Source organism: Chiloscyllium plagiosum, unplaced genomic scaffold (genome assembly GCF_037043375.1).
Source record: "Chiloscyllium plagiosum isolate Xiang-an unplaced genomic scaffold, Cpla_swu_hap1 HiC_scaffold_12, whole genome shotgun sequence".
Classification (NCBI taxonomy): Eukaryota; Metazoa; Chordata; class Chondrichthyes; order Orectolobiformes; family Hemiscylliidae; genus Chiloscyllium; species Chiloscyllium plagiosum.
Window position 1 is genome coordinate 27,581,524 of NW_028270150.1, and position 26,708 is coordinate 27,608,231.

Genomic DNA, 26,708 nt, shown 5'->3' on the forward strand with positions numbered 1-26,708 from the left:
ACATGAATTCGACTGGGACAACACTACTATTATAGGACAAGCCAAACAGAGAACAGCCAGGGGATTCCTAGAGGCATGGCACTCATCCACAGATTCAATCAATAAGCACATCGATCTGGATCCAATATACCGGTTACTGCAACGGACAGCTGGAACTGACAACCGGAAGCGGCAGATTCAAACCACTACAAATACCGGAGGAAAGATCACAGAAGCGCTTCACAGGAGGCTCCCAAGCACTGAGGACGTCACCTAGACAGGGGACGAAACGTCTGCAACACAAATTCCCAGCTCGGCGAACAGAACCACAACAACGAGCACCCGAGCTACAAATCTTTTCACAAACTATTGTCATTTAGTTCTGGACTTGATGGCGGCCTTCTCATTCATTACTTTGGTTGTTATTCTGCACCTGGCCTTGTCAATGAATGTGATGAGACTATAAAATAGCAGAAGACATTGTGGCTGGTGACTCACAAGAGCTTCAAGAAACTGCTAGATTTGCACTGCATATTTGAATTAAATTAGTCACAGGTATTAGTGTGGATATTTCAAGCCAATTCAAAAACTCTTTCATGACATGATTTATGGGCCTGATGTTAACCTCAACCTTGAAGAACCAGAAAAGAAGTAAATGAAACATCAGAGTACTAACTCGTACACAAAGCACATTGTCAAAAAGAAAAGAAAACACTTCTCCAGAAACTTTCACTTTTATTCCAGTTTTTTTTCCCCCTCTTTATTTCTCTAATTCAAGCCATCTCCTTCTGACATTGACTGTTTCTTCTTGCATTCTTAAGTGTAATTGTTACCTGACCTAACTTTTCCATGATGGTCCTGAAATCCTAAGTGACAACATTGTGTCATTATTAATTTGATTTCCAGTACTTTGTGGTGTTTAAATGTGACCTGAAGGACAAGGTTTAAAAAAAAAAGTGCCTGTGATATACATCATGCTCGTATTTTTTGTGCCATTACACTCAGATCACAGAATCAAATAAATGTCATTACTTACTGTAAAATAAAAGTTCTCTACTATGTATATTAAACAGCTATAACAAGCATTTAAATGGAAGATTATTTTATTAAATCTTCTATACACTAATGAACGTAAATCTCAAGGACAGTGATCACTGTACATTTAGTTGAACAGATTTACAGTAAAATCCAAAGGAAGTTACACAGGTTTGGGTGATGCTATTATATAGCTTCATTTATTAGTCTGCTGAGCTTCTGAATCTTACTTTTTGTGGACATATCAACATACTTATCACCAATGCTGACGATCATTCCACCCAGGACTGAAGGATCAGTCTAGAATTAAAAGAAAGTGATTTTCTTGTGAAGAAGAAATAAGCATGCAATTCTGTAGTTTCAAAGTCACATTGCATGATCATAGATAATATAAAATGCAAGTATATAACTTGGTTCTATTGATAACTCACATCATTAAACAGCAAGCCATACAAATGAGAAAGATTTCAAGTCTTTGCCAAGTTTGTTAATTGCATCTGGGCAAGTAAAATGGCATTCTATTTGTTTAATATGGCGGTGAGGAAGGATGGGCGGGAGGGGGGAGAGAAAGCAGATTGATGTAAACTTGGAAGTCAGCAGAGCTTTTGATTGCTTTCTGTTAATTTCTACTGGAGGCATATTCATCTGAACAGCAAACGATCAGCAGGCACATAAATGACAGAAGTCACTGTTCTTATGGTTGAACAGATTGTGATGCCCCAAGCCAGTACTTGTGATGCTCATGAAGAGTAAGCAGAAATCACCAATAATCCTAGTAACAAAATCAATTTTGATTTATTCATCCAATAAGTTGAAGTTTGAATCAGGCTAACATTACCATTATCCTCCCACAACCACTATAGATGGAAATGTACCTTAGCAGCAGATCAACCCTCAGGAAGGACAAGGTAAAAATGGCCAAAGAAGAAAAAAAAATACAAATGCTACTTGACCATTTCTAGAATTGCTCCCTTTTGATTTTTCAATTTTATTGTGCTACTTTTTCTCCTTGCTCACTATTTCTCGTACCTCTTCTGAGAGGAAAGAAATTTATTAAACTATCAGATCTGGGTTTAAGAAAAAGACTGAAAAATAAAGCAGTGTTTGCTGTGATCTTCTTATCCAGAAATGCACAATTCCAGACACTACATCATCACACAGAATCTACCTGTGACATCATATGCAAACAGTGCACTTCTCATGCACATTAAAGCACATGTGCTTTTGAAAATGCATCTAACATGTAAACAAAAATATTCAATGTTGAAAAGTATCTGAATTGGCAGGAATGATATGATAGTAGGGAATGAAGGGCAAAGTAACCAGAAGATACTAGGATCCAATCAAAATTGATATCTATGTTAGTACTTTTAGAACATAAATTTTAAGTTTATATGCATGCCCATTCACTACACTGTGTCAAGTCTTCTCATTAAACATTTGTGCTCATATTTGTAATAGAACTTACTCAGGAAAACCTTTCACGTTGTAATTACTCTTTCCCATAATAATGCCAATATGGCATTAATGTTTTACTGCCACAAGATATCTAATAAACTTTTTTTCTTTTAAGTAATCAATCTTGTTTAGAGATAAGTGTCAGTGAGCAGAATGCTGCTTGCTAGCGCTGTTGATGAGATTTTCCATCACATCACTTCACTGACGACCAAGTGTAGACTGATGGGTTGGTAATTTGGCAAAGTCAGATTTGTCCTTGCTTTGTGTATACAGGACATACCTGGCCAATTTTCCACATTGTCGGGTAGATGCCAATGTTGTTGCTGTACTAGAAGAGCTCGACTAGGGGAGCAGCAAGCTCTAGAGCACAAGACTACAGTATCATTGCCAGAACGATGTCAGGGCCCGTAGCCTTTGCAGCATCCAAAGCCTCCAACCATTTCCTGATATCATGCAGAATGAATCGAATGGCTAAAGATTGAAAGCTGTCATGCTGGGGACCACTGGAGGAGATCAAGCCAGATCATCCACTTGGCACTTCTAGCTGAAGATTGCTGCAAATGCTTCAGCCTCATCATTTGCACTGATGTGCTGGGCTCTTCAATCATTAAGGATGGGGATATTTGTGCAGCATCCTTCTCCAGTCAGTTGTTTAATTGCCTATCACCGTCACAACTGAATTTAGCAGGACTGCAGAGCTTAGATCTCTCTGTCACTTGCTGCTTATGCTATTTAGCACACAAGCAGTCTTGTTAGGTAGATTCACCAGGTTGACATGTATTGTGGGTATACCCGGTGCTATTTCTGCACTCATCATTGAATCAGCATTGATCCCCTGGCTTGATGGTAATGGTTGAGTGGGGAATGTGCCAGGCCACGATACTAGAAATTGTATTGGAGTACGATTCTGTTGCTGTTGACGGCCCACATCACCTTATGGATGCATAGTCGAGTTGCTAGATCTGTTCGAAGTCTGTCCCATTTAGCACAGTGATAGTGCCACACAACATGGAAGGTGTCACAATGTGAAAGATGGGACTTCATCTCTGCAAGGACTATGCATTTGTCATTTTTACTGATATTGTCATGGAGAGTTACACCAGCAGTTGACAGATTTGAAAGGACAGGGTCAACTTTTATTTGTTTTCTCTCCACTTGCTGCTGAGACAGTCCAGCAGTTATGTTCTTTAGGACCTGACCAGCTTCATCAGTAGTATTGCTGCCAAACTATTCTTAGTGGTGGATGTTAAAGTCCCCCACCCAGAGCACATTTCCCTTTGTCATCCTTAGTACTTCATTTGTTCAACATGAAGGAGTACTGATTCAATAACTGAGGGAAGACTGTATGTAGTAATCAGCAGGAGGTTCCCTTGCCCATGTTTAACCTAATACAATGAGACTTCATGAAGTCCACAGTCAAGATTAAGGACTCCAAAGACAACATCCTCCTGATTATATAACACTTAGCTGGTAGGACAGGAAGTATCCAGAGATGGTGGTATTGCGGTCTTGGACATAGTAAGGTATGCTTCTGAGAGTTTGACTATGTTACACTACTGTTTGACTAGAGTGTGAGACAGTTCTCCCAATATTGGCACTACCCCTCAAATATTAGTAAGGAGAATTTTGCTGGGTCAATGCGAGGTGGACCATCTGGTTTCATTTCATTGAGGTGCCTTCATAGTAATGGATACAACTGAGTGGCTTACTAAGCTATTTCAGAGGGCAGTTGAGACATCAGCTGGTGTGGCTCTGGAGTCACAGAGGCCAAACCAGGCGAGGATGGCAGATTTCCTTTCCTTCACTATAGTGAACCAGATGGATTCTTCCAGCAATGGTTTCATAGACATCAGTAGATTCTTAGTTCCAAATTTAATTTATATTGGATTCAAATTTCACCAAATGCTATGGTGGGATTCTAACCCAGGACTCCAAAATGTTTGCTGAGTTTCTAAATCAATAGGAGAAAGTGAGGACTGCAGATGCTGGAGATCAGAGCTGAAAATGTGTTGCTGGAAAAGCGCAGGTCAGGCAGCATCCAAGGAACAGGAGAATCGACGTAGAAGGGCTTATGCCCGAAACGTCGATTCTCCTGTTCCTTGGATGCTGCCTGACCTGCTGCGCTTTTCCAACAACACATTTTCAGCTTCGTTTCTAGATCAATAGTCTAGCAATAATACCACTGAACCATTGCCCCCTATTATGATCATGGCTGGTCATCCAATTCAATAGTCGATTCCCTCTTTTCCCCCATACCCTTTGATCCCAGGTTTTACATCCAATTCCTTCTTGAAATCCAAGTTGCTTACTTAGATTTCCTTTAAAATGTTTATATACTATTCTCTTCACCAATTTCTGAAGAAAGATGTTTACCCTGAACTTCCTAATGAATTTATTAATGCTATCATATCACTTAGGATTCCAAACACTTCATAATCTCAACGTTGTCTATTAGGTCACCCCTTGGCTTTCTCCTCATTATTAAAACGAAACACAGCTAATTCTAGCCAATTGTTTGCACTTCATCTTACCTTTGTCTCCAATTTCAGAGTTTCACTTTTTTTCAGAAAACCACTGAGAGCAGATTTTAGCTCTGAAAGATTTGTTTCATCCAGGGGCTGCCAAAAGAAGAAAATAAAAATATCAATTTAAATTTAAATCATGTGCCTAATGCAGGAGATAAGGACTGCCATTTAAATGCATTCAGTGATCCATCTGCCCATGCCCAATTGCACTCAACGGGTTTACCATCTCTTCTATACCTTTCTGTCTGGACAAGAGTTGACTCTTGTTAGAACTTGGGTTGTAATGGTGCACTGAATCACAGATCCTGAATTACAGCTGAAAAGTCCTAGTAGGTAACTGCATTAGCAACTTCAATCAGATTTCTGGAATTTTCAATGACTCAACTGTTCAGCAAAAGAAACAGTACAATAGCTATCACTTTATCTATTGAATTAACACCATTGTGATTGCTATTTCCACTTTGACACAGAATGGTGTCAATTGGTTCAGTATTTTTGGTATTATCAATATTCAAAACACCTGCTGGATGGGATTTAAAAGTATCACTGCAATTTTACAAATGCATGTACAGCAGCTTTGGCTGTAAATGCAGACTTTCAGAGTTTTAAACATTCACTTATTCGGCTTGCAAATCCGTAAATGCTTCCGTTCTTTACATAGTTCAACTCACTTCACTATTAAAGTTCAGTAATCTTTCTGCTTTCAACGTAGCAAATGGTTGGGCATATCTGTAGGTCCCAAGAGTGTGTTTCATTTCCTGCAAATCTATTACTAATGTTGGGATCAGTGACTGTTTCTCCCCTCATTTAATTTTCAGTGTGCTCACAGAGCTAGATTGAAAACTGCTACTCTAGATCTTGCTGATCCGTACAGCACTCTAGTAAATTTGCTTTTTTCCCCCCTCAAGTTGCTCTACCTATTCCTCTTGTTTCTACATCAATTACCTCCTCTGCTCATTGGACTAGTTACAAAAAGTGCATTTATCTTTGTCAATTCTTTTTTTTGCTCAAGCACTCCCAACTACAGGCAATTCATTGGTTCATTATAGCTGAAGGTGTAAAGAACAAAGTGTAGTCATTAACCAGCAGCACTAAGTTTTCATGTCATTATTCTCAATTCTCCTTCCTCTTATCAAGACTTCTGGCCTCTATCATATTTAATCTTAAAATTTTTCTCTATTGCTAAAGTGTTAAGTTTTTATTCTTCATGCTGAATAATGTGTTTCCCCTTCAACTATTAAGTCTTCATCATTGGCACTCACTCACTAATTAGTATGATTGACAACTATGAAATTCTGTGTTACTGGTCAAAGGTTCTGAGGGTTCTTGTGTGGCTGATGAGCCAGTTCCTTGAACTGCACCATCAACCAGACCTTTGGCAGGTGTTTTTGGGAGGTGAAATTGGTCATTGGTCTGGAGACTGCTGGCATTCCTTTCTCAGGCTCTCTTTTCTGTACCTCCCTTTGCTGACTGATATTCTTGAAGAATTGTGTCCCTTTGTCCAAGAAGTTCCTCCAAGTCAGTTTCTTCTGAGCAAAGGGCTTCCAGATGTTTGAGGCAATACTTCAGGGATCTTTGAAGCACTTCCTTGGTCCTTCTCTTGTTTAAGGCTATTAAGTCTTTGAAAAGCACTGATCTTATAATGTTAGGATATAAGAGAAAGTATCACCATTTGGTGATCTCTTTCACCTTCAACTTTTCTTTCCATTCTAACTATTTTCATCTTACACTATTTTATTCTTGCATAGGCTGAAGCTTTCTCAAAGCTGTGTAATATCTAATCATAAATTCCTGGCTTTCAACTGGCTTCACCTCCCCCTTAGTTTCTTCAAGAAAACATCTATTTTACAATTTGTCCCTCCTTGGTGGTCAATAGAGATGAGAAAAACTGCTCAGTGAATATGAAAGATTTTTAAAAATTTCTTCATGAATTGTGAATGTCTTTTGCTGCTCATCCAAAATTAGAATCAAAAAGTTGGCAGTGAGCTACCTTCTTGAACTATTGCAGTCCACCCGGTGTAGACAATTGCAATTATAACACACCATGTATAGCACATTACAATTTTACACAAAAAAACTCATTTCACCTGAGCAGTAGTCACTGAGCAGAGTACCTCCCCACGATGTGCGCTCATGATCTTGCTAAAAGCAGAAGCAACATCAGGAGTCTGGCGCAGCCGTCCATTCTCAGCTAACAGATCTGAAAAACAAATTTATATTATCATTACTTAATGCTTAGTCTGCATTCCAGTTATTACTACTTTTTAACTAAAATGAACAAGGATAAAAGAAAAATATGCTTTTTAGTCTAGTCTAGAGGTAGTATGCTATGACAATTAACATCTTTTTTGCAATACTCAGAGGAAACTCCCAGGATGTTGCCTGGGATGGAACATTTCAGCTACGAAGATAGGCATGGGTTACTTTCTTTGGAACTGAAGGTTGCGGAGGGACCTGGCTGAGGTGTATAAGATTATGAGGGGCATGGACAGGGTGGATAGAAAGCAGCTGTTCACTTAGTTGAAGGGCATACGTTTTTAAAACTAAAAGGCAGTAGTATTGAGTGGATTTGAAGAATGTTTTCATTCAGAATCTGGAATGCACTACCAGGCAGTGTAGTTGAAGTGAGTAAATTTACAACAGTCTAAAAGTACTTGGACAAACACTTGAAGTGTCATAACATTCAAGGTTATGTACCTAGTTTGGAAAAATGAGACCACTGTAGATGGTAGTACACTTTTTGGCAGTTGAGACTTGTTTGGCCAGAGGGTCTCTTCTGTACTATATGATTTATCATTCTAAGAAAACCCATGAGGAGTATTGTATTTTCCAAGAGAAAATTGGATAAATATTTGAAGCAGAGGATGATGATAGATATAGGAAGGGGACATGACAATGCAATTAGTTTTTAGAGCCTGAATACAACAGCAAATCGGCCTCCTTTCATGCTAAAATAAAAAGTACTGTTTAGCCAAAAGACAAATGAGGTATCAGGATTTGTTAGGCATTTCCTTTGCATATACTAGCCAAGAATTGATAATATTCTACTTGGACTTTACTGTTTTCAGTTTATTCCTTTAGTAGCAGCTGATATTGTAGGTGTTGACATGGAGTAAATGTCTTCAGATTACATATAACTAGAGTAACCAGAAGCAAGTGTCCATTTTTAGCCTATGGGGTATTTGCCCACGAAATACTTTTGTCTTTATGAAGTAACAGTATTCATTTTGGATAGACATGCTGTTGTAAATTGTTTGACATTAAAATTCCTGAAAATTTGATCGGATTACTAAGTTGTATAGTTTATTTAAATATTCGGTTTTGCAACATATAATTAGTGAAAGTACTGTCAAGTGCAAAATTAGCTTGGAGGTAACACAATCACTTACTGATAAAGTTGAGCATGGTTGGGGACACTTTCTGTTTCGACAGGACATCATTCACAGTTTTTTGCTTGATGTTGCGCTTAATGTGAGGATTGGTGACCACTCCATAAAACTTGGGATCTTTCATTAATGACTGGAACATACACAGAGGATATGGAACTGTTAACAAGTTAAATTATAGCAGCATAAGAGGTTAATCTTTGAAAACTTATGTCTCTTTAGTTGCAATATATGATATTACTGCATCAAGTTATCAAGAACTTCAGTTTCTTTAAATGGCAGCACTAAGGTTTTAGGTAGATTTGGGTTAAAAGAGGAAGTATCTGCAAACACTTGAATAAATCCAACTACTGGCAAATATTCAAAATACAGGGTGCTTATGTTAAACGATGACAAGGAAACAGTAGGTAAAAATAATGTACATTATAGCAAAGCCACTCTTAAGGTAGGCATATTTAATACAGGTCGTTCTGTTATAGCATGCATTTCGTTAACGCTATTGACGTATTAGGGATGGTGTTTCTACAGTGCAAACTTTTAAAACATGTGTTGGCTATAATATAATTACATTGCCAACACTAAGCGCTATTTTTAAAGCATGATTTTTCTATTACGGTGTTGCGCAAGAATGCAACCATTGCATTATAGATAAACTGACTGTATTAAATGAAATGTTTGGCATCCATAATAAGATAGCAATTAGAGTCAGGCCAATTGGAGCCATGGTACACAGTCAATCGAAGGGCCAGGTCCCTCACACTTTAGCTCTCTGGGTGAAGAAATACGTACAAGGAAATAAAGCACCTTCACAAATGGACCAGCACAACAGAAGGAAACTCCTACTATGGCTTTCAAATTAGCAACTGCTCTAATTTCTGAATATTATACTATTTAAAAAAAAAGAGTGGACATTCTACATACAAATGTGTTTGCTATGTTGCCAAGTTAATCTTTAATTCTGTCAACTGATCTAATATCTGGGACTTTCATTTGAAGGAAGCAACTATTTTGCAGGAGTCACTTGACCTACAAAAATGGATAAGTTTCTCAAGTGGCTCACTTCTGGCCGACACCACTTCTAGATCGAGCCAACATCACATAAATGCATAATAGCTCCTTCTTTGGTTCGACATTCAATTATTTTCGATTACACCTTTGTTGAAGTTCCCTGCGATAGTTTCAGTGTAAATAATGGTGTAAAAAATTGTTGCAGAGGCAGAACTGAGATCCCTAACCTCTGTTATAAAGCTGTAAAATGCAAGATAAAGAAAAACAGGGAACCCCGATCATGGTATTGATTATTTGTGAATAGATTATTGAGTTACCTCTGCTTCTGGCAGATAAAGCATAGACAGACGGTTTACCTTTGCTTCTCACTAAAATGAAATTGATGAGTTAAAGGCTTACACTGGAAAAAATGGGAGTGGTTTGACTCCATGGGTGCAAGTGCACATAGCAGATGGATCACAGTACCATATTTGCATCAATCCTAGACACTTCATTTCTAAAAACATCTGACTGAATTTACAATGGATATGTCTAGGCAGCCCCCTTGAAGAATTTCACTTTTGCCAATATGGTTGGACTATTTAGGGGAAAAAACCAAGGACAGTAAGCAACATTTATTCTGCAACAATGGTTAGAGACAAAGGAAACTTACCAATTCGTTAATACAAAAGGGTGCTCAAAAAGCATCTTGATACCCTTGACTCGAAATTCTTTGTTAATCTAGACTGTCCCCACTATGTGTCAATAATCAGCTGTCCCTTGAACAAAAGTCCTCTTTGTGAAAAGCTGTGATTATAAACTTGCCTGTTTTTACAGAGAGGAATAACATCAAGAAAGGCTGTGGAATGGAGCTCTCTCTCAAAATGCTTTTCAAGCTTCGACTTCTTTTCTGATACATGTTTTATATATCACAAATATTGATGATTTTTAAAGAACTTCAGGTGTCATTGCACTCACTCTAGAAATAATGGATTTCAGTTTAACAGAAACTGTTTCCAGAAAGCAAGTAACTTCTGTCAGTTGTTTCACTTCTTGTGGCTTCAAGATACATATGAATGGAATTATTAAACAGTAAAGCAAAGGACACCATTTGGCAGGTTGTTAGATCAACAATCCAATTTGTCCCACTTTCCTTGTATTCAAGGACTCCATTACACCTTCCAGAAATTATTTAATTCCCTTCAAAGAATACTACTGAATTTATACCCAAGCTAGCTCTGCATTCTAAATCCTAATCATAGAATCATAGAATCCCTTCAGTGTGGAAACAGTCCGTTTGGCCCAACAAGTCCACACCGACCCTCCGAAGAGTATCCCACTCAAACTGATACCCTATTACTCTACATTTACTCCTGACTAACGCACCTAGCCTACGCATCCCTGAACGCTATGGGCAATTTAGCATCGCCAATTCACATAACCTGCACATCTTTGGACTGTGGGAGAAAACCAGAGCACCACGCAGACACAGGGAGAATGTTTTTCCTAGTGTTTTACTTAGAATTTGGACACTCAAGCTGGGGATGTACTAATATTTATAGATTTGTAATAACGTCCTTGTACTATGTTTTCTTAACTTGCCCCCTCATTTTCAAAGATTTATGCACAAAACCACAGGACTCTGTTCTTGTATCCCTTTTAAAGTAGTATGATTTGGCCTGCACCGTCTCACTTTGCTACACTGAATTACATCACCTGTCCTACTACTTTGCCACACTATTCACCGGTCTCAAAGTAAACATAAAAAAACATTTGGCATTGCTTTTAAAATCAGAGTTTTCAACTTACATTACTGACTTTTACTGAATCATTTGAAAAAAGGCCAATCTTCCAAGATATTTTATTGCTCCTTTGCTTTATATCTTTAAGCAGTGTTATCAGCCAAATGCTTAGAAAAGTGTCTAGCCCAAGGCTTTTGTCAATGCCCTTTCAGGCAGATGTTACTTGATGGAGGCACCTGAGGCGATTTATTAATGTGAATTTTCTTTATCATGGAAAAACGTGCTACTTCTTCTCAATGTTGCTACCTTGTCAAGCAGCAGAGATCATGAATTCTTACCACTCTATGACTATTTTATTTTACTTTATAGTTACTATTAAAACTCTAAACCTAATGTGGGAAGCTCTACAATTTTAAATGTTTCTTTCTTTTATTTAGATAAGGGGGGATAAAGAATTGCTCACTCACAACAATCTTGTTTAGTTCCTGTTCCACTTGGTCTAGTTTCTTCTGCTTGCTGGCAGCAGAGTACAAAGCTGTGGCATATCTTCCTTCGACTCCATAAACTTGAATAGGCGGCTAGGAGTAAATACACACCATGTCTCAGTGCAGCAAATAATGAATGAAAAATAAATTTACACAATATACAGTGAACTTGTCTAATGAGACTTTTGTTATAGAATCTGTACGCTGTAGTAACTTAATTCATGCTAAAAAATTTGATCCAGTACAAACTGTCCGAGGTAATAGTTGTAATTCATCATCTGGATCTTGCGTAGTGGCAATCACTGAATTGCCGCTCTTGCCTACTTTTCTGCCTGTCTCATGGCTGCTCCATGTTTTTGGCCAGGTTGCTCAAGCTTGGAATGTTCAAAAATGTGGAAAGCAGCACCCATCCAATAATGCAATCAAATTGCTGTAGCATCAGACAAACACAAGTCATGATGCTTTTTACAGCAGCAACTGGCAGTAGGCAAATTTAAATTTCTAGTGTGACTGTTGGTGAATGGATAGTATGGTAGGGCGGTGGATAGGTCAGTGTGAGTGATTGGTGGGTCAGCTGAGTAGTTATTCAGGGGTAGAATTTTTCTTTATTACATTTGTAGGATAATTATCCAGGTAAGAAGAGTGTGGTGCTGGAAAATCACAACTAGTCAGGCAGCATCCGAGGAGCAGGAGAATTGCGTTTTGAGCATAAGCTCTTCATCAGGAATTATGCTCGAAATGTCGACTCTCCTGTTCCTAGGATGCTGCCTGACCGGCTGTGCTTTTCCAGCACCACACTCTTCAACTCTGATATCCAGGATCTGCAGTCCTCACTTTCTCCTAATTATCCAGTTAAGGAAACTTTCAGCCCTAGTAAGGAGAATTGCCAATCGAAATCTCAAATTTCCCGGACAATTCCCATAGACATCAGTGCATCAGGACTTCTGTGGGATTCCAACACACATCTTGACTTGGATAGTGGGAACTGAATGCAGATGAAATAGGTACAAAGGCAAGTGCTGAGGATAATGCAGAGTCTGCAGAGGGATGTAGACAAGTTAATATGTGAGTATGCACAAATTTGACAGATGGAGTAAGTGAGGCTATAAACTTTAGCAAGAAGAATAGAAGAGCAAAATATTACTTAAATGGAAAACAACTGCAGAAAACTGCTGGACAGATGAATTCGGGGTCTGTATGCGCAAATCACTAAAAGCTATTATAAATGGTCCTACAGGTTATAGAGAAGGCAAATAGAATATTGGCCTTAATTTCAAAGGAAACTGAGTGTAAAAATAAGGAGATCTTGCTGAAACTATACAAGACACGAGGTAGACTGACCCTACCTGTGAACAGTTTTGATTGCCTTATTTAAGGAAATGTACACTGGAATTGGAGGCAGTCCAAAGAAGTTTCATTGGGTTAAACTTGGGTATGGAGGTATTGATAAATAAAAACATTCAACCAAAGGAGCACCAGTAACTTTGAGTCTTCAAAAAAAAAAACAATGCTTTCCATATTCGCACCAACAGAAAGACCAAATGTTTCAAATTGGCCTATAAATTACTATACATCTGTCATTTGGGTACATAAACAAAGAACTTTATCTCGAGAAATATCCATCAAATTTGACAATATCTGTGCACAAACAGTTAATATTTCAGATCAATGATCTTTCATCAAAACTGGGACATGTAATAGGTATTAAGTGACTTAGAACTTAGAATCTTGACTTAGGATTTCTACAGTGCGGAAACAGGCCATTCGGTCCAATAAATCCACACTGACCCTTCGAAAGGCATCCTACCCAGATCCATCCCCTACCCTACACCTGCATTCCCCAAGGCCAAAGAACCTAACCTACACATCTTTGAACCATGCGAGGAAACCAGAACATCTGGCAGAAACCTACTCAGACACGGGGAGAACGTGCAAACTCTACACACAGTCAGCCGAAGGTGGAATCTAATCCGGATCCCCAGAACAGTGAGACAGCAGTGCTAACCAATGTGCCACAGTACTGCCAACAATGGAATTGGGACAGGGTGTAAAATGCAAAAAAGAACAAAAGGGAAAGACTATAATGGAGTTGAAAGCAGGATTGATTAAATAACAAAAGGGTTCAAACATTAAAACTATACCTATTTAGAAATGCAACTAATTCAGCTGAGTGTTTCCAGCATTTTTAATATTATTACTGTATTATGAGAAAGTCTTCGATTAGGAAGTCAAGAAAATTATCCCATAAAACTGCATTCGCAACTGGTATTATCAAAGTTAAAAGATAAATTCTAAAACTTTAAAATGAAGCTAATTACATACCATGACCAGTTTGCTCACTGGCGTGACCACTGTCGTGCTGAAGTAACGGACCTAAAGTTGCCAAGGAAATATATCAGTGTTAATTCACATTAAGAGACATAGATCAAAGGTTAGAATACAATGCAAGCCATTGAAGGAGATGATTTGGATAAATCACTCGGCACAAGTTCTTTTGGGGAGGGGATGGAGACAACAGGAATATTTAATATATAAAATATATTCTACATTCAGTCTTGCAGAAATAACAAAATATTTTACCGATACAGATGAGTCAGTCACTTTCAAAGCCAACGCAATAGTTCCAGGTAGCAAAATTCAATGAGAACTCAAAAATCAGGATTGGGAGTAGTAAATCATTAATCCCCTTGAACTTGCCCCAGGCCTTAATGATATCATAGCTCAACAGATTTTAACCTCAAGTCCGCATTTCCGCTAACCCCTGATAACCATTCACCCCTAACTTAACTAGGATCTACCTACCTCTGCCTGAAAAGTATTTAAGAACCCTGTTTCCACTATATTTTCAACATGAGAGTTCCAAAGACTCTCAGGCCTCAAATCTTTCTTGCCTGATGATCTCTGGTTTTTAAACAGCAACTCCAAAATCTAGATTCCCTCATTCTCTTCCCATCTAACCTGCCAAGGCACCCCAGGATTTTATATGTTTCAATCAAGTTGCCTCTTACTTTTCTAAGCTTTGTCAGATAGAAGCCTAGTTTGTCCAATTTTTCCTCATAAGACAACCCACTCATTCCAAGTTTTAATTGAGCAGACCTACTCTGAACTGCCTTCAAAGCATTTATATCCTTCCTTAAATAGGATGACCAATACTGTGCACAGTATTTCAGCAATCCAGATGTGGTCTGACTAGTGCCCTGTATAACCGAACCTTAACCTTGCTACTTTTCTATTCAATTCTCCTTGTGGTAAATGATAACAGATAAATGATATTAGTTTTCCTACTAACGTGCTATACCTGTATACTAACCTTTTGCGATTAATCATAAAGGACATTCAGATCCCTCAGCAATCACTAACCATTTAGATAACATACTTTTAAAAAAATTCTTACCATAATGGGCATTTTTACACTTGCCCGTAATACTCTATTTCCCATTTTCTTGCCCACTCACTTAACCGATATTTATCTTTGTGACATTTTCTCAACTTAGTTTTCTATCTACGTTCGTGCTCTCAACAAATTCGGTAACCATACACTGTAAACCACTTTTTTGGGGTGAGGTGGTGGTGTTGGGGTTCCTTAGATTACAGTAAAGGATGTCATGTCTCAGTATCATGCTGGAAGGTGGCATCATCAGAATAGATACAATTGAAATGGAGAAGCTGGGAGAATGGAACAGAATCCAGGTGTGACGAAGTGTGGTTACAGTAACTGTGGGAGGTGGTGGGTTTGTGATAGTTTGAGGTGTACAGTCTGACCTCACAAATGGAATGAGTGAAATCAAAGAAGGGAAGAGAACAATCAAATAATAATCAGATGAAATTGAAAGATTAGAAATTGGAAGCAAAATTGATACATTTGTCCAATTCCTGACAAAAGCAGGAAGACATCAACATATTGGAAAAAGATCTGTTGGTGGGGGCTCATGTAGGACTGAAACAAATCAAAAGTATCACCATGGGTACCTGATGGATCCCAGCAACACCTGTCTCTTCGAGAGGAATGTGGAACCTTCTTTCTTCCAATTCTGCTTGGGTCCCTAGCAACATTTTCGCAAAAACATTGATAATGTCTTCTGTGCTGCTTCCTGTTCTTGATTGGAAAAATTCATGTTTTCCATCCTTCTCTCACCAGTGCAATATCATTACAAACCACAGACTCCCTCAGTAACCTGGACTACAATTCCTCACACATTCCTGCAAGAATTCCATTCCATTAATTTTCTCTAGCTCTGTCACATCTGTTCTCATTATGCCAACCTGCACTGATGTGCCTCAGACATGTCCAATCCAACTCCTGCATCTCTGCATTCACCATCTTCTCCCTCCTTCCCAGAATGATAGGATTTCATTGTCCTCATTTTACAACACACTGGTCTTCACATTCAAAGGATCATCCTCCACCATTTCTGCAACCACAAGATGCCACCACAAAATACACCTCCTCCTCCCTTCCACTGTCAACATTCTGCAGAGACTATTGCCTTTGTTGACACCCTGGTCCACTCCTCTATCACTCCTTACACTTCTTCATGCCCCCATGGCACCTTCCAGAAGTTGTAATGCTTGCTCTTTCACCTCCACCCTGCTCACTTTCTAAGAATCATATCAGAAGCATGTTGTGAAACTTGAAAGGGTTCAGAAAAGATTTACATGGATGTTGCTAGGGTTGGAGGATTTGAGCTACAGGGAGAGGCTGAATAGGCTGGGGTTGTTATCCTGGGGCATCGGAGGCTGAGAAGTGACCTAATTAGAGGTTTATAAAATCATGAGGGGCGTGGATAGGATAAATAGTTAAGGTCTTTTTCCCTGGGGTGAGGGAGTCCAGAACTAAGGGCACAGGTTTAGGGCAAGAGGGGAAAGATTTAAAAGGGACCTGAAAGGCAACTTTTTCTCGCAGAGGGTGGTGAGTGTATGGAATGTGCTGCCAGAGGAAGTGGAGGAGGCTGGTATAATTACAACATTTAAAAGGCATCTGGATGGGTATATAAATAGAAAGGGTTTAGAGGGATATGGGCCAAGTGGGACTAGATTAGGTTGGGATATCTAGTCGGCATAGATGAATTGGATTGAAGGGTCTGTTTCCATGCAGTACATCTCTTTATACATCTAGGACTCAAGACTAAATTCTACATCTTCAGAACAGGACAGCATGATATATGTCCTCCATTTTACTGACATAAAAAGTAGGAGTTAGAGTAGTCTGTTTGGCTCTTTGAGCCTGTTTCACCATTCAATATGGTCATAGCTGATCATCCAAATCCTGATCCCATTCTCTCTCCATATACTTTGATCCCTAAGAACTATGTCTAACTCCTTTTTTTGAAAGCATACAATGTTTCAGCCTCAACCGCTTTCTGTGGCAGAGAATTTCACAGGTTCACCAAGCTCTGCATGAAGACATTTCTCTTCATGTCAGTCCTAAATAGCTATCCTATACTCTTAAACTGCGACCCCCCGGTTCTGTAATTCCCTCTAATCCTATTAGAATTTTGTAGGTTTCTATGAGACCCTTCTAAACTCCATTGAATATACTCCAAACCAATTCATTCTCCCTTCAAACATCATTCATTGCAACCCAGGAAACAGACTGGTTAACCTTCATTGTACTCTCTGCATAGCCAGAACATTTTTTTCCTCAGATAAAGAGAACAAGCAAATGTAGGCAATTCATCCCTTTGATTCTGGATTAGTGGTGCTGGAAGAGCACAGCAGTTCAGGCAGCATCCAAGGAGCTTCGAAATCGACGTTTCGGGCAAAAGCCCTTCATCAGGAATCCTCTTCCAGCACCACTAATCCAGATTATGGTTTCCAGCATCTGCAGTCATTGTTTTTACCTCATTCATCCCTTTGAGCCTCCTCCACCATTTGATATGATCATGGCTAATCTCATTTTGGTCTCAATGCCACTTTCCTGCCTGATCCCCATAACCCTTCAACCAATTTCTAATTAAAGTCTGTCTATCTCTTTCTTAAATTTAATCAATATGCCAGCATCCACTGCACTTAGGGGGAGTGAACTCCACAGATTCATGACCCTTTGAGGGAAGGGTTAATTTCTCCTCATCTGCATTTAAAATCTGCTCCTATATTCTAAAACCAAGACCTCTTGTTCTAAGCAATCAAAATTTCACACAAAACTCCTGGTATGGTCTCAGCAAGGCCCTATATACTTTCAGCAAGACATCCCTGCTCTTATACTTGAATCTTCTATGAAGACTAACACACCATTTGCATTCCTCATCGCATCCTACATCTACATACTTACTTGCAGCAACTGATATACAAGGACACACAAATAGTGCAAAGATCTGAGGTTCACTTACAGATCCCTGGGGAATATCACTTGGCTTATTAACAACTGACTAGAAAAAAAGGTTTTCTATAGGTCTCCAAGATCTCAATCAACCAATTACTGACATGGCACAAGGTCACCCATAATTCTGTAAGCTCTCATGTTTATCAATAATGTTTTGTGCAAAATCTTATTAATGCCCACTGGAAATCCAAACAAACATTACACACACTCCCCAGTACACCATCTTAAAATAAATCAATTAAAGTATGACTACACAAAAGAAAAGTCCAATCAGCTACACTTGTCCGAATGCTCAGTTACTGTATCTGACAGTAGGTTCAGTAATGTTTCCACAATTGATGAAGATTATACCTGCTTCTACCACATCTTCTGGCAGCTCATTCCATATATGCACCACCATGTGTGAGAAAAGGTTGCCCTGACTAGGAGAAGGTGAGGACTGTAGATGCTGGAGATCAGAGTCAAAAAGTGTGGTATGGAAAAGCACAGATCAGGCAGCATCTAAAGGAGCAGGAGAATCAAGATTTCGGGCATAAGCCTTTCATCAGGAATAGAGCTTATGCCCGAAATGTTGATTCTTCTGCTCCTCGGATGCTGCATGATCTGCTTTTCTCTTGCCGCGCCACACTTTGACTCCGAAAAGGTTGCCCCTCGGGTCTCTTAAATCTTTCCCTTCTCACCTTAAACCTCTAATTTTGAACTCCCCTACTATGGATAAAACATCTTGGCTATTCACCTTGTCTATGCCCCCTTTTTTGGTTTGATTTATTGTACAAAAACATTTCACTGTACTTTGGTAAGTACAGGCTGATCATAACATACAGCATTTAAACAGAGCAAGGCATACAATGTTACGACTGAACAGGAAGTACACAAAAACAAGATCAACATTTGAAATTAGAGAGGTCCATTCGGCAATCTAATAACAGCATGGAAGAAGCTGTTCTTGAACCTGCTGATGCATGGGTTTAAGCTTCTGTATCTTCTGCCTTGACAGAAGAGGTTGGAAGAGAGTTTTACAGGTGTGGGAGAGGTGTTTGATATTGCTGGAAACCTTTCTGTGGCATGAGAAGTGTAGATGGAGTCCAAGGATGGGAGGTTGGCTGTTGTGATAGTTTGGGCTGTGTACATAAGGTTCTGTAGTTCCTTACAGTACAGGAAAGAACACGCACCATACCAAGCAGACAGACAGAATGCTTCCTATGATTCATCTGTAAAAGTTGGTGAAGGTCCTCATGGACATGCCAAATTTCCTAAGCCCCCTGAGGAAGAGGAGACCTTGTTGAGCCTTCTTGACCATCTCATCTAAGTGGAAGGTCCAGGACGGTCATCATGGCCAAGTTAGGCTAAAGGATTTGTTTCCATACTGTAAGACTCTTTGAGGATTTTTCCCTTGCATCATGCTTTTCAATCCAAAAGGCACAATTTTCCTGAATTGTATGGAGTCCTATATTTGAAGGCTTTTGGTGCTTTTCAGGCACCCTTTGGAAATGTGCTAGTGGATGAAGTGTCGTGTTGAGACTGAGACTTGAGACTTTGTAGGTCAGGAGAATAAGGAGTGTTATAGTACTGTGTAATTCATAAAGAGATAAAAATATCTTACCCTACCTAAAATTGTGCAAGCCAAAAAAAAAATGTCTCTTCATTGAGTCAGTCAAATGTAGTCAGGATATAACCATGATAATTAATATTAGTTTTGTTGAACTAGACAAATTAGAAAAGGAAAACAAAAAGGAAAACAATCAGGATACAGTCATTCTGAAGAATGTCACTTGACCTGAAATATTAACTCTTCAGATGCTGTCAGATCTGATGGGTTTTTCAAGCATTTTCTGTTTTGTTTCGGATTTTCAGCATCCACAGTTCTTTCGGTTTCTTATTCAGGATATAGTAGCTTTGATTGCACATAAACAATCTGCTTCCCTTGTGCTAGCATGTATCCAGTCCCTGTACGTGACAATCTCCAACAAAAATTGACCTTTAAAATATATTTTGCACTAAATCTCATGAAATAGAGTCATAGAGATGTACAGCATGGAAACAGACCCTGCGGTCCAACCCGTCCATGCCGACCAGATATTCCAACCAATCTAGTCCCACCTGCCAGCACCCGGCCCATATCCCTCCAAACCCTTCCTATTCATATACCCATCCAAATGCCTCTTAAATGTTGCAATTGTATCAGCCTCCACCACATCCTCTGGCAGCTCATTCCATACACGTACCACCCTCTGTGTGAAACTGTTGCCCCTTAGGTCTCTTTTATACCTTTCCCCTCTCACCCTAAACCTATACCCTCCAGTTCTGGACTCCCTGACCCCAGGGAAAATACTTTATCTATTTATCCTATCCAGGCCCCTCATAATTTTGTAAACCTCTATAAAGGTCACCCCTCAGCCTCCGATGCTCCAGGGAAAACAGCCCCAGCCTATTCAGCCTCTCCCTGTAGCTCAGATCCTCCAACCCTGGCAACATCCTTGAAATCTTTTCTGAACCCTTTCAAGTTTCACAACATCTTTCCGATAGGAAGGAAACCAGAATTGCACGCAATATTCCAACAGTGGCCTAACCAATGTCCTGTACAGCCGCAACATGACCTCCCAACTCCTGTACTCAATACTCTGACCAATAAATGAAAGCACACCAAACGCCTTCTTCACTATTCTATCTACCTGCGACTCCACTTTCAAGGAGCTATGAACCTGCACTCCAAGGTCTCTTTGTTCAGCAACACTCCCTAGGACCTTACCATTAAGTGTATAAGTCCTGCTAAGATTTGCTTTCCTCGCATTTGTTTGAATTAAACTCGATCTGCCACTTCTCAGCCCATTGGCCCATCTGGTCCAGATCCTGTTGTAATCTGAGGTAACCCTCTTCACTGTCCACTAGACCTCCAATTTTGGCGTCATCTGCAAACTTACTAACTGTACCTCTTATGCTCGCATCCAAATCATTTATGTAAAAGACAAAAAGTAGAGGGCCCAGCACTGATCCTTGTGGCACTCCACTGGTCACAGGCCTCCAGTCTGAACAACCACCCTCCACCACCATCCTCTGTCTACCTTTGAGTCAGTTCTGTATCCAAATGGCTAGTTCTCCCTGTATTCCATGAAATCTAACCTTGCTAATCAGTCTCCCATGGGGAACCTTGTCGAACGCCTTACTGAAGTCCATATAGATCAGTGATGTTAAACATTGAGGGCTTTGACTATCATCAGTAATCAGAACATCAGTTATTCCGCTCTTCTATCCACGTACAGATCAGAATGTGGATTAAATCAGAGAAACCTTGTTCCGATGGAGCCCAATCAATATTGATAGTTTACCAGCAAATAACTTGGTGGCATCATCACCACAGGAAGCTGATAGATGATCATTGCATAGAATAACATTAGATTTTATAATCCTGAGGTACATGATTGTAAGTAATCTTAAAAAAAAACACAATGTGGAAACAGGCCCTACGGCCCAACAAGTCCACACCGACCTGCCGAAGCGTAACCCACCCAGACCTATTCTCCTACATTTACCCCTTCACCTAACACTACGGGCACTTTAGCATGGCCAATTCACCTAACCTGCACCTTTTTTGGATTGTGGAAGGAAACCGGAGCACCCGGAGGAAACCCATGCAGACACGGGGAGAATGTGCAAACTCCACACAGAGAGTCGCCTGAGGCAGGAATTGAACCCGGGTCTCTGGCGCTGTGAGGCAGCAGCACTAACCACTGTGCCACCATGCCGCCCATAAGCTCAGCTGAAACAACCGTTTTGAGTAGCATCCGATTCTAAAATCGGAGAGTCCCTATAGTGTGGAAGCAGGCCATTTGACCCTCTAGGTCCACACCAACCTTCTGGACGTCCAACCCAGATCCTCCCCAAAATAACCGTGTATTTCCCACGGCTTGTCCTCTTAAGCCTGCACATCCCTGGACACAATCGACAATTTAGCATAGCCAATCCACCTAACCTGCATGTCTTTGGGCTGTGGAGACCCGGTGAAACCGGGTATCTTGATGTATGGACAGCACGTTCTTTGAGCCTTTTTTTCCACTATGCCAAGTAAACTCAGCTGCATAATGTTACATGGAGTGAACAGATTTGGATGAGTACTTGCATCTCTGATGATGGGGAGCCTTGTGAGGGATTACCTCCTCGTTGCATTTATCAGTCTCTTGCAATTGTGTCATTTCCATGGTGGAAGATGGGGATTTTAATAATACCATTTGGTAGATAGCTGGCTGCTCCAGCACTTTTCTTGATTTGATGCAGTAGGGCCAGTTTTTTAAAAAAATCAATAGGCTGTAGTTTTATCTGCGCGAAAGTGGGTAATGCAAATGCTGGAGATTAAAGTCAAGATTAGAGTGGTGCTGGAAAACCACAGCAGGTCATGCAGCAGAGGAGCAGGAAGATCGATGTTTTGGCAATAGTCCTTCATCAGGTAGTTTTACCTGGTTGTGTTCATAACTTGTTACTTTTAGTATTTCCATGCAAGCAAATGTGCACTTCAGTTTGGTACACGGCCCAGTTCCAATGTAGATCTTGTGCTGTTCTGTCAGTTTGGTTTCAAATATGCAGTGAACTCAAACCAGTCTTCTGATTTCTTGGAATAATGGATGGGATAAGCCACAGATTCTGAATCATCCATTCTGTTGAAGATGACAAAGTTGGGAGTGTGTTGCTGGGAAAGCACAGCAGGTCAGGCAGCATTCAAGGAGCAGGAGAATTGATGTTTTGGGCATAAGCCATTCATCAGGATTGAGGCTTGTGGGCCGGGGCTGAGAGATAAATGGGGGGAGGGGAGAAGGTCTGGAGGGCAGTGCCGAGTTGGAGGCTTGGGACTGGGATAACGTGGGGGGGGAGGGCAAATGAGGAAGTTGTTGAGATCTACATTTATCCCATGTGGTTGCAGGGTTCAAAGGCAGAATATGAGGCCTTCTTCCTCCAGGCATAGTAACAGTTTGGCAGTGGTGGCGGCTGCCCAGGACCTGCACGTCCTTGACAGAGAGGGAGAGCAAGTTGAAGTGTTCAGCCACGGGGCAATGGGGTTGTGGGTGTGTGTGTCCAAGACGTTCTCCAAAATGATCCGCAAAAAAGAAGCGTCCGGTCTCCCCAACGTAGAGGAGACCACACCGGGTGCAAACAGATATAGTAGATGACATTGGTAGAGATACAGATAAATTTCTGAAGGATGTGGAAGGATCCCTTGGGGCCTTGGACAAAGGTGAGAGGAGTAATATGGGTACAGGTTTTGCACTTCCTGCGGTGGTAGGGAAAGGTGCCAGGAGTGGGGTGTGGGCTGATGGTGGGTGTAGACCCAACGAGGAAATGGTCTCTCTGGAATGTTGATAGGGGTAGAGCTGGAAATATATCTTTGGTGGTGGGGTCCATGTGGAGGTGGCAGAGGTGCATGAAGTGGAAGAGATGTGCTGGAGGGTATCAACCACCACCTGGGAAGGGAAGTCGTGATCATGGAAGAAGGAAGCCACCTGGGACTTTGAGGTGGAACTGGTCATCCTGGGAACAGATGTGGCTGACAACCAATCAAATTTTATAGATTTGTTCTTAATTGTTTTCTATTAGCACGCTGGTACATCAATTTCTATACAATGTAAACATAAAATTTGTTTACCTTAAGCTTAAGCTTATTAAAATTTATTTCTGCTTCTCTAAAATAGACATTGTAGTTACCAAATAAATACTCAACTGAATGAATTCTGAATTTTAAGGGTCACGTTTAAATTTGGATTTAAAAGTGGGGTGTCAAGTCCCCTACATTTAATGCGTAGCAGAAAAATCTTAACTTTATAAAAATCGAAACCATGAATGATCCTGTCAATTACGAACGTTTAAATTGGTTACCAGCATCTAGCAAGTAGGTTTACTAAATTAAATCTAGGGAGACTACAATGAAACATTAGAAGCAACAGAACATTTAACAATTTGTGCCAATGAACTGAACTAAATTCTCTCTCCATCACCTTGAGTCCAAACTGAGTCGTCACCGCCATCTTCTTCTTCCAAACGTAGGTCAACCCAAGACCTTGTCACCACCAAAAGAAGGCTCTCTGCACATGCGTGGCTGTTGCATCTAGGGATATGTAGGCGATTGCAGGGAACATGCGTGTAGAGGGCCGAGCTCTGTGGGGTGAGGACTGCAACTCCCGGCGTCCACTACAGGGTAAGGCGGCGAACGACTCTCGCGAGGAAGAACCTGGTCCTTCCTCATTTCCATAGAAACGGATTTTATGTCTGGGAGGAAGTCGATAGTTCGGAAGGGGAGAATTTTCTAGAACACAGGTTTTGTAATCAGCATTAAAGGGAGGAGGTGCATTTTTTTGAAAATGGTCGGTAATTATAGTTAGGAAAAATTTGATGTGGAAGTTAATGGTTTCTGGTAAAATGTGATTTGCATTTATAGAAATATCTGACTTATGCTTTTTCGCATCGTGTAAGAAGTCTAATTCTTAGTTTCTTCAAACCGAAGTTTCCCCTCAACGTTAGTAAGGCCCCTCGACTGAATCTGAAAATTTCCTGTACTTCAGCTCTTATTTCCTCTTTCTCATTCTCCCCCGCCCGCAAAAACTCCCGCTAAAATACAAACGGAAAAACAATTTTGGTAGAGAAGAGAAAAACAGCAAATCCACAGAAAGTTTGAGCTAGATTAGAAATTACACGTTGCAAAAAAAGGGAAAGAGCGTGGTAATGACAATAGGAAAGGGAGGTAACACCTGTTCGAGACTTAACAGCAGAACGCAAGTCAGTTCTGCTGAAAACAAAACAAGAAAACCTGACACGAGGGAGTTGGAGAAATAAAATGGAGTATAGAGGTCATTGTCTGAACTTGTTGCACCCAATGCCAAGTCTAGAGAGTTATGTAGTACCTAAGGAGAAAATGTGATGCTAATCATCTAGCTTCTGTTGGGCTTCAGCGTGACACTGCAACAGGCTAAAGATAAATGCAAGCATGAGAAGAAGATGATGTACAAAAGTGACAAGTAACTGCGGTCATGGTTGCAGACTCAATGCAGCTGTTTTGCAAAGTGATCATTAATTGTGTGTTTGGTCTCTGGTGTACAGGTCATAACATTGTGAGCAGTGAATACGGTAGACTAGATTGAATCAAGTCCACAGTAATCAGTAATTCACGTGGAAGGGGTTGGGATCCCCTACGGCGGCACAGTGGCTCAGTAGTTAGCACTACTGCCTCGCAGCGCCAGGGACCCGGATTCAATTCCAGCCTCTGGCGACTGTCTGCTTGGAGTTTGCACATTCTCCCCGTGTCTGCGTGGGGTTCCTCCAGGTGCTCTGGTTTCCCCTCTCAGTTCAAAGATGTGCAGGTTAGGTGGATTGGCTATGATAAATTGCCCATCGTGTTAGGTGCATTAGTCAGAGGGAAATGGGAATGGGTGAGTTACTCTTTGGAGGATCGGTGTGGACTTGTTGGGTCAAAGGGCCTGTTTCCACACTGTAGGGAATCTAATCTAAATCAGCCATCTTTTCAATATTATCTTCCATCATGTCTAATACTTGAAGTATGATCTCACCATCACACTTTGCAACACCTCTTACTGCATTTCAAAACATTGACAACCTCAAACTTAAAACTTGCTTTTATATAGAACCTTTCACAAACAACACTCCATAGCCAATGAAGTTACTTATCAGAAATAAGATAATATGGTAACATATTTACACAAAATTTCACAACTAACAATGAAATACCAGTGCAACACTTTGTAGTATTACAGGAAAGTGCAATCTAGCTTCCTAAATTTGATTCTCAAGTCTGGAACAGAGTTAAACGCACATACACTGCCTTTGAGCCAAGATTACTCTCAACTAAGTCTGTGAGCTCTGGATCAGTGGTGCTGGAAGAGCACAGCAATTCAGGCAGCATCCGAGGACAGGCAAAATCGACGTTTCGGGCAAAAAGAGCTGTTGTGGTGGGGTAAGTTGCATAAGTACAAAGATAGAAAGTACAATTAGTATTTTTAATGCTGTACTTTAACTTTCATATATATTAGGTTACGTTGGCTAGGGTATTGTTGAAACATGTTCAAATAATGACCGAAATTGGTGAGTGGCAAAAATAGCCTCTTCAACTACAATTGCACAAATTTGAGGAGACAATAGATTCCCGAAATACGGTTCTTATAGTAGTCCCTTTGTACATAATTAGAGGCATAGAGATGTACAGCATGGAAACAGAGCCTTTGGTCCAACTCATCCATGCCAACTTAAATTGATATAGTTTCATTTGCCAGCACTTGGCCCATATTCCTCTAAACCCTTCCTATTCACATAATCATCCAGATGCCTTTTAAATGTTGTATTTGTATCATCCTCCAGCAGCTCATTCCATACATGTACCAATCTTTGCGTGAAACAGTTGCCCCTTAGGTCCCTTCTAAAAGTTTTCCCTCTCATCCTAAATCTATGCACCCCAGTTCTGGACTTACCCCACCCCAATTCTTACATACATTAATTACCATCACTATGATGTTACATTGTTTAATCTAAAGTACACAAAGCTTTCAGATAGAAGATTGGTTAAATATCTGTTAAATGGAGGCGGTTACTTCTGATGGAGTTGGGAGTGTCTGGTTTGTGTGCATAATTAAAAGGTGTCAGTCCTTTTGCCTTTTAAGTTAGTAAATGTTAGTAAAAATACTAGGCCTATATACTTTAAATAAGTTAGAAGTTATATCTGTACTGGATAAAAGAATAAAGGATATTAAACTGATTGCTACAGCTGGATTGTGAGATTTGTTTACTACTTGCTGGTG

General features: G+C 40.2%; 1 protein-coding gene across 1 annotated transcript; it reads right to left on the reverse strand.

Annotated features, from left to right (window-relative positions):
- Nucleotides 1-1,064: 1,064 nt before the first annotated feature.
- On the reverse strand, nucleotides 1,065-23,998 carry atp5po (ATP synthase peripheral stalk subunit OSCP). Its single transcript, XM_043701284.2, has 7 exons — nucleotides 23,901-23,998; nucleotides 13,920-13,970; nucleotides 11,580-11,690; nucleotides 8,387-8,516; nucleotides 7,085-7,197; nucleotides 5,004-5,090; nucleotides 1,065-1,314 (listed from the first exon to the last, which is right to left on the reverse strand). Exons 1-7 carry the CDS (start codon nucleotides 23,928-23,930, stop codon nucleotides 1,201-1,203), a joined length of 636 nt encoding a protein of 211 aa, XP_043557219.2. The 5' UTR covers nucleotides 23,931-23,998; the 3' UTR covers nucleotides 1,065-1,200.
- Between the last annotated feature and the right edge of the window lie 2,710 nt (nucleotides 23,999-26,708).

Coding starts and splice junctions, on each gene's coding strand:
- atp5po (XM_043701284.2), bottom strand. CDS start 23,930: ATGGCGGTGACGACTCAGTTTGGACTCAAG. Junction 13,971..23,900: donor CGACTCAGTTTGGACTCAAG/GTGATGGAGAGA, acceptor TGGCAACTTTAG/GTCCGTTACTTCAGCACGAC. Junction 1,315..5,003: donor CTCTGAAATTGGAGACAAAG/GTAAGATGAAGT, acceptor TTTTAATTCTAG/ACTGATCCTTCAGTCCTGGG.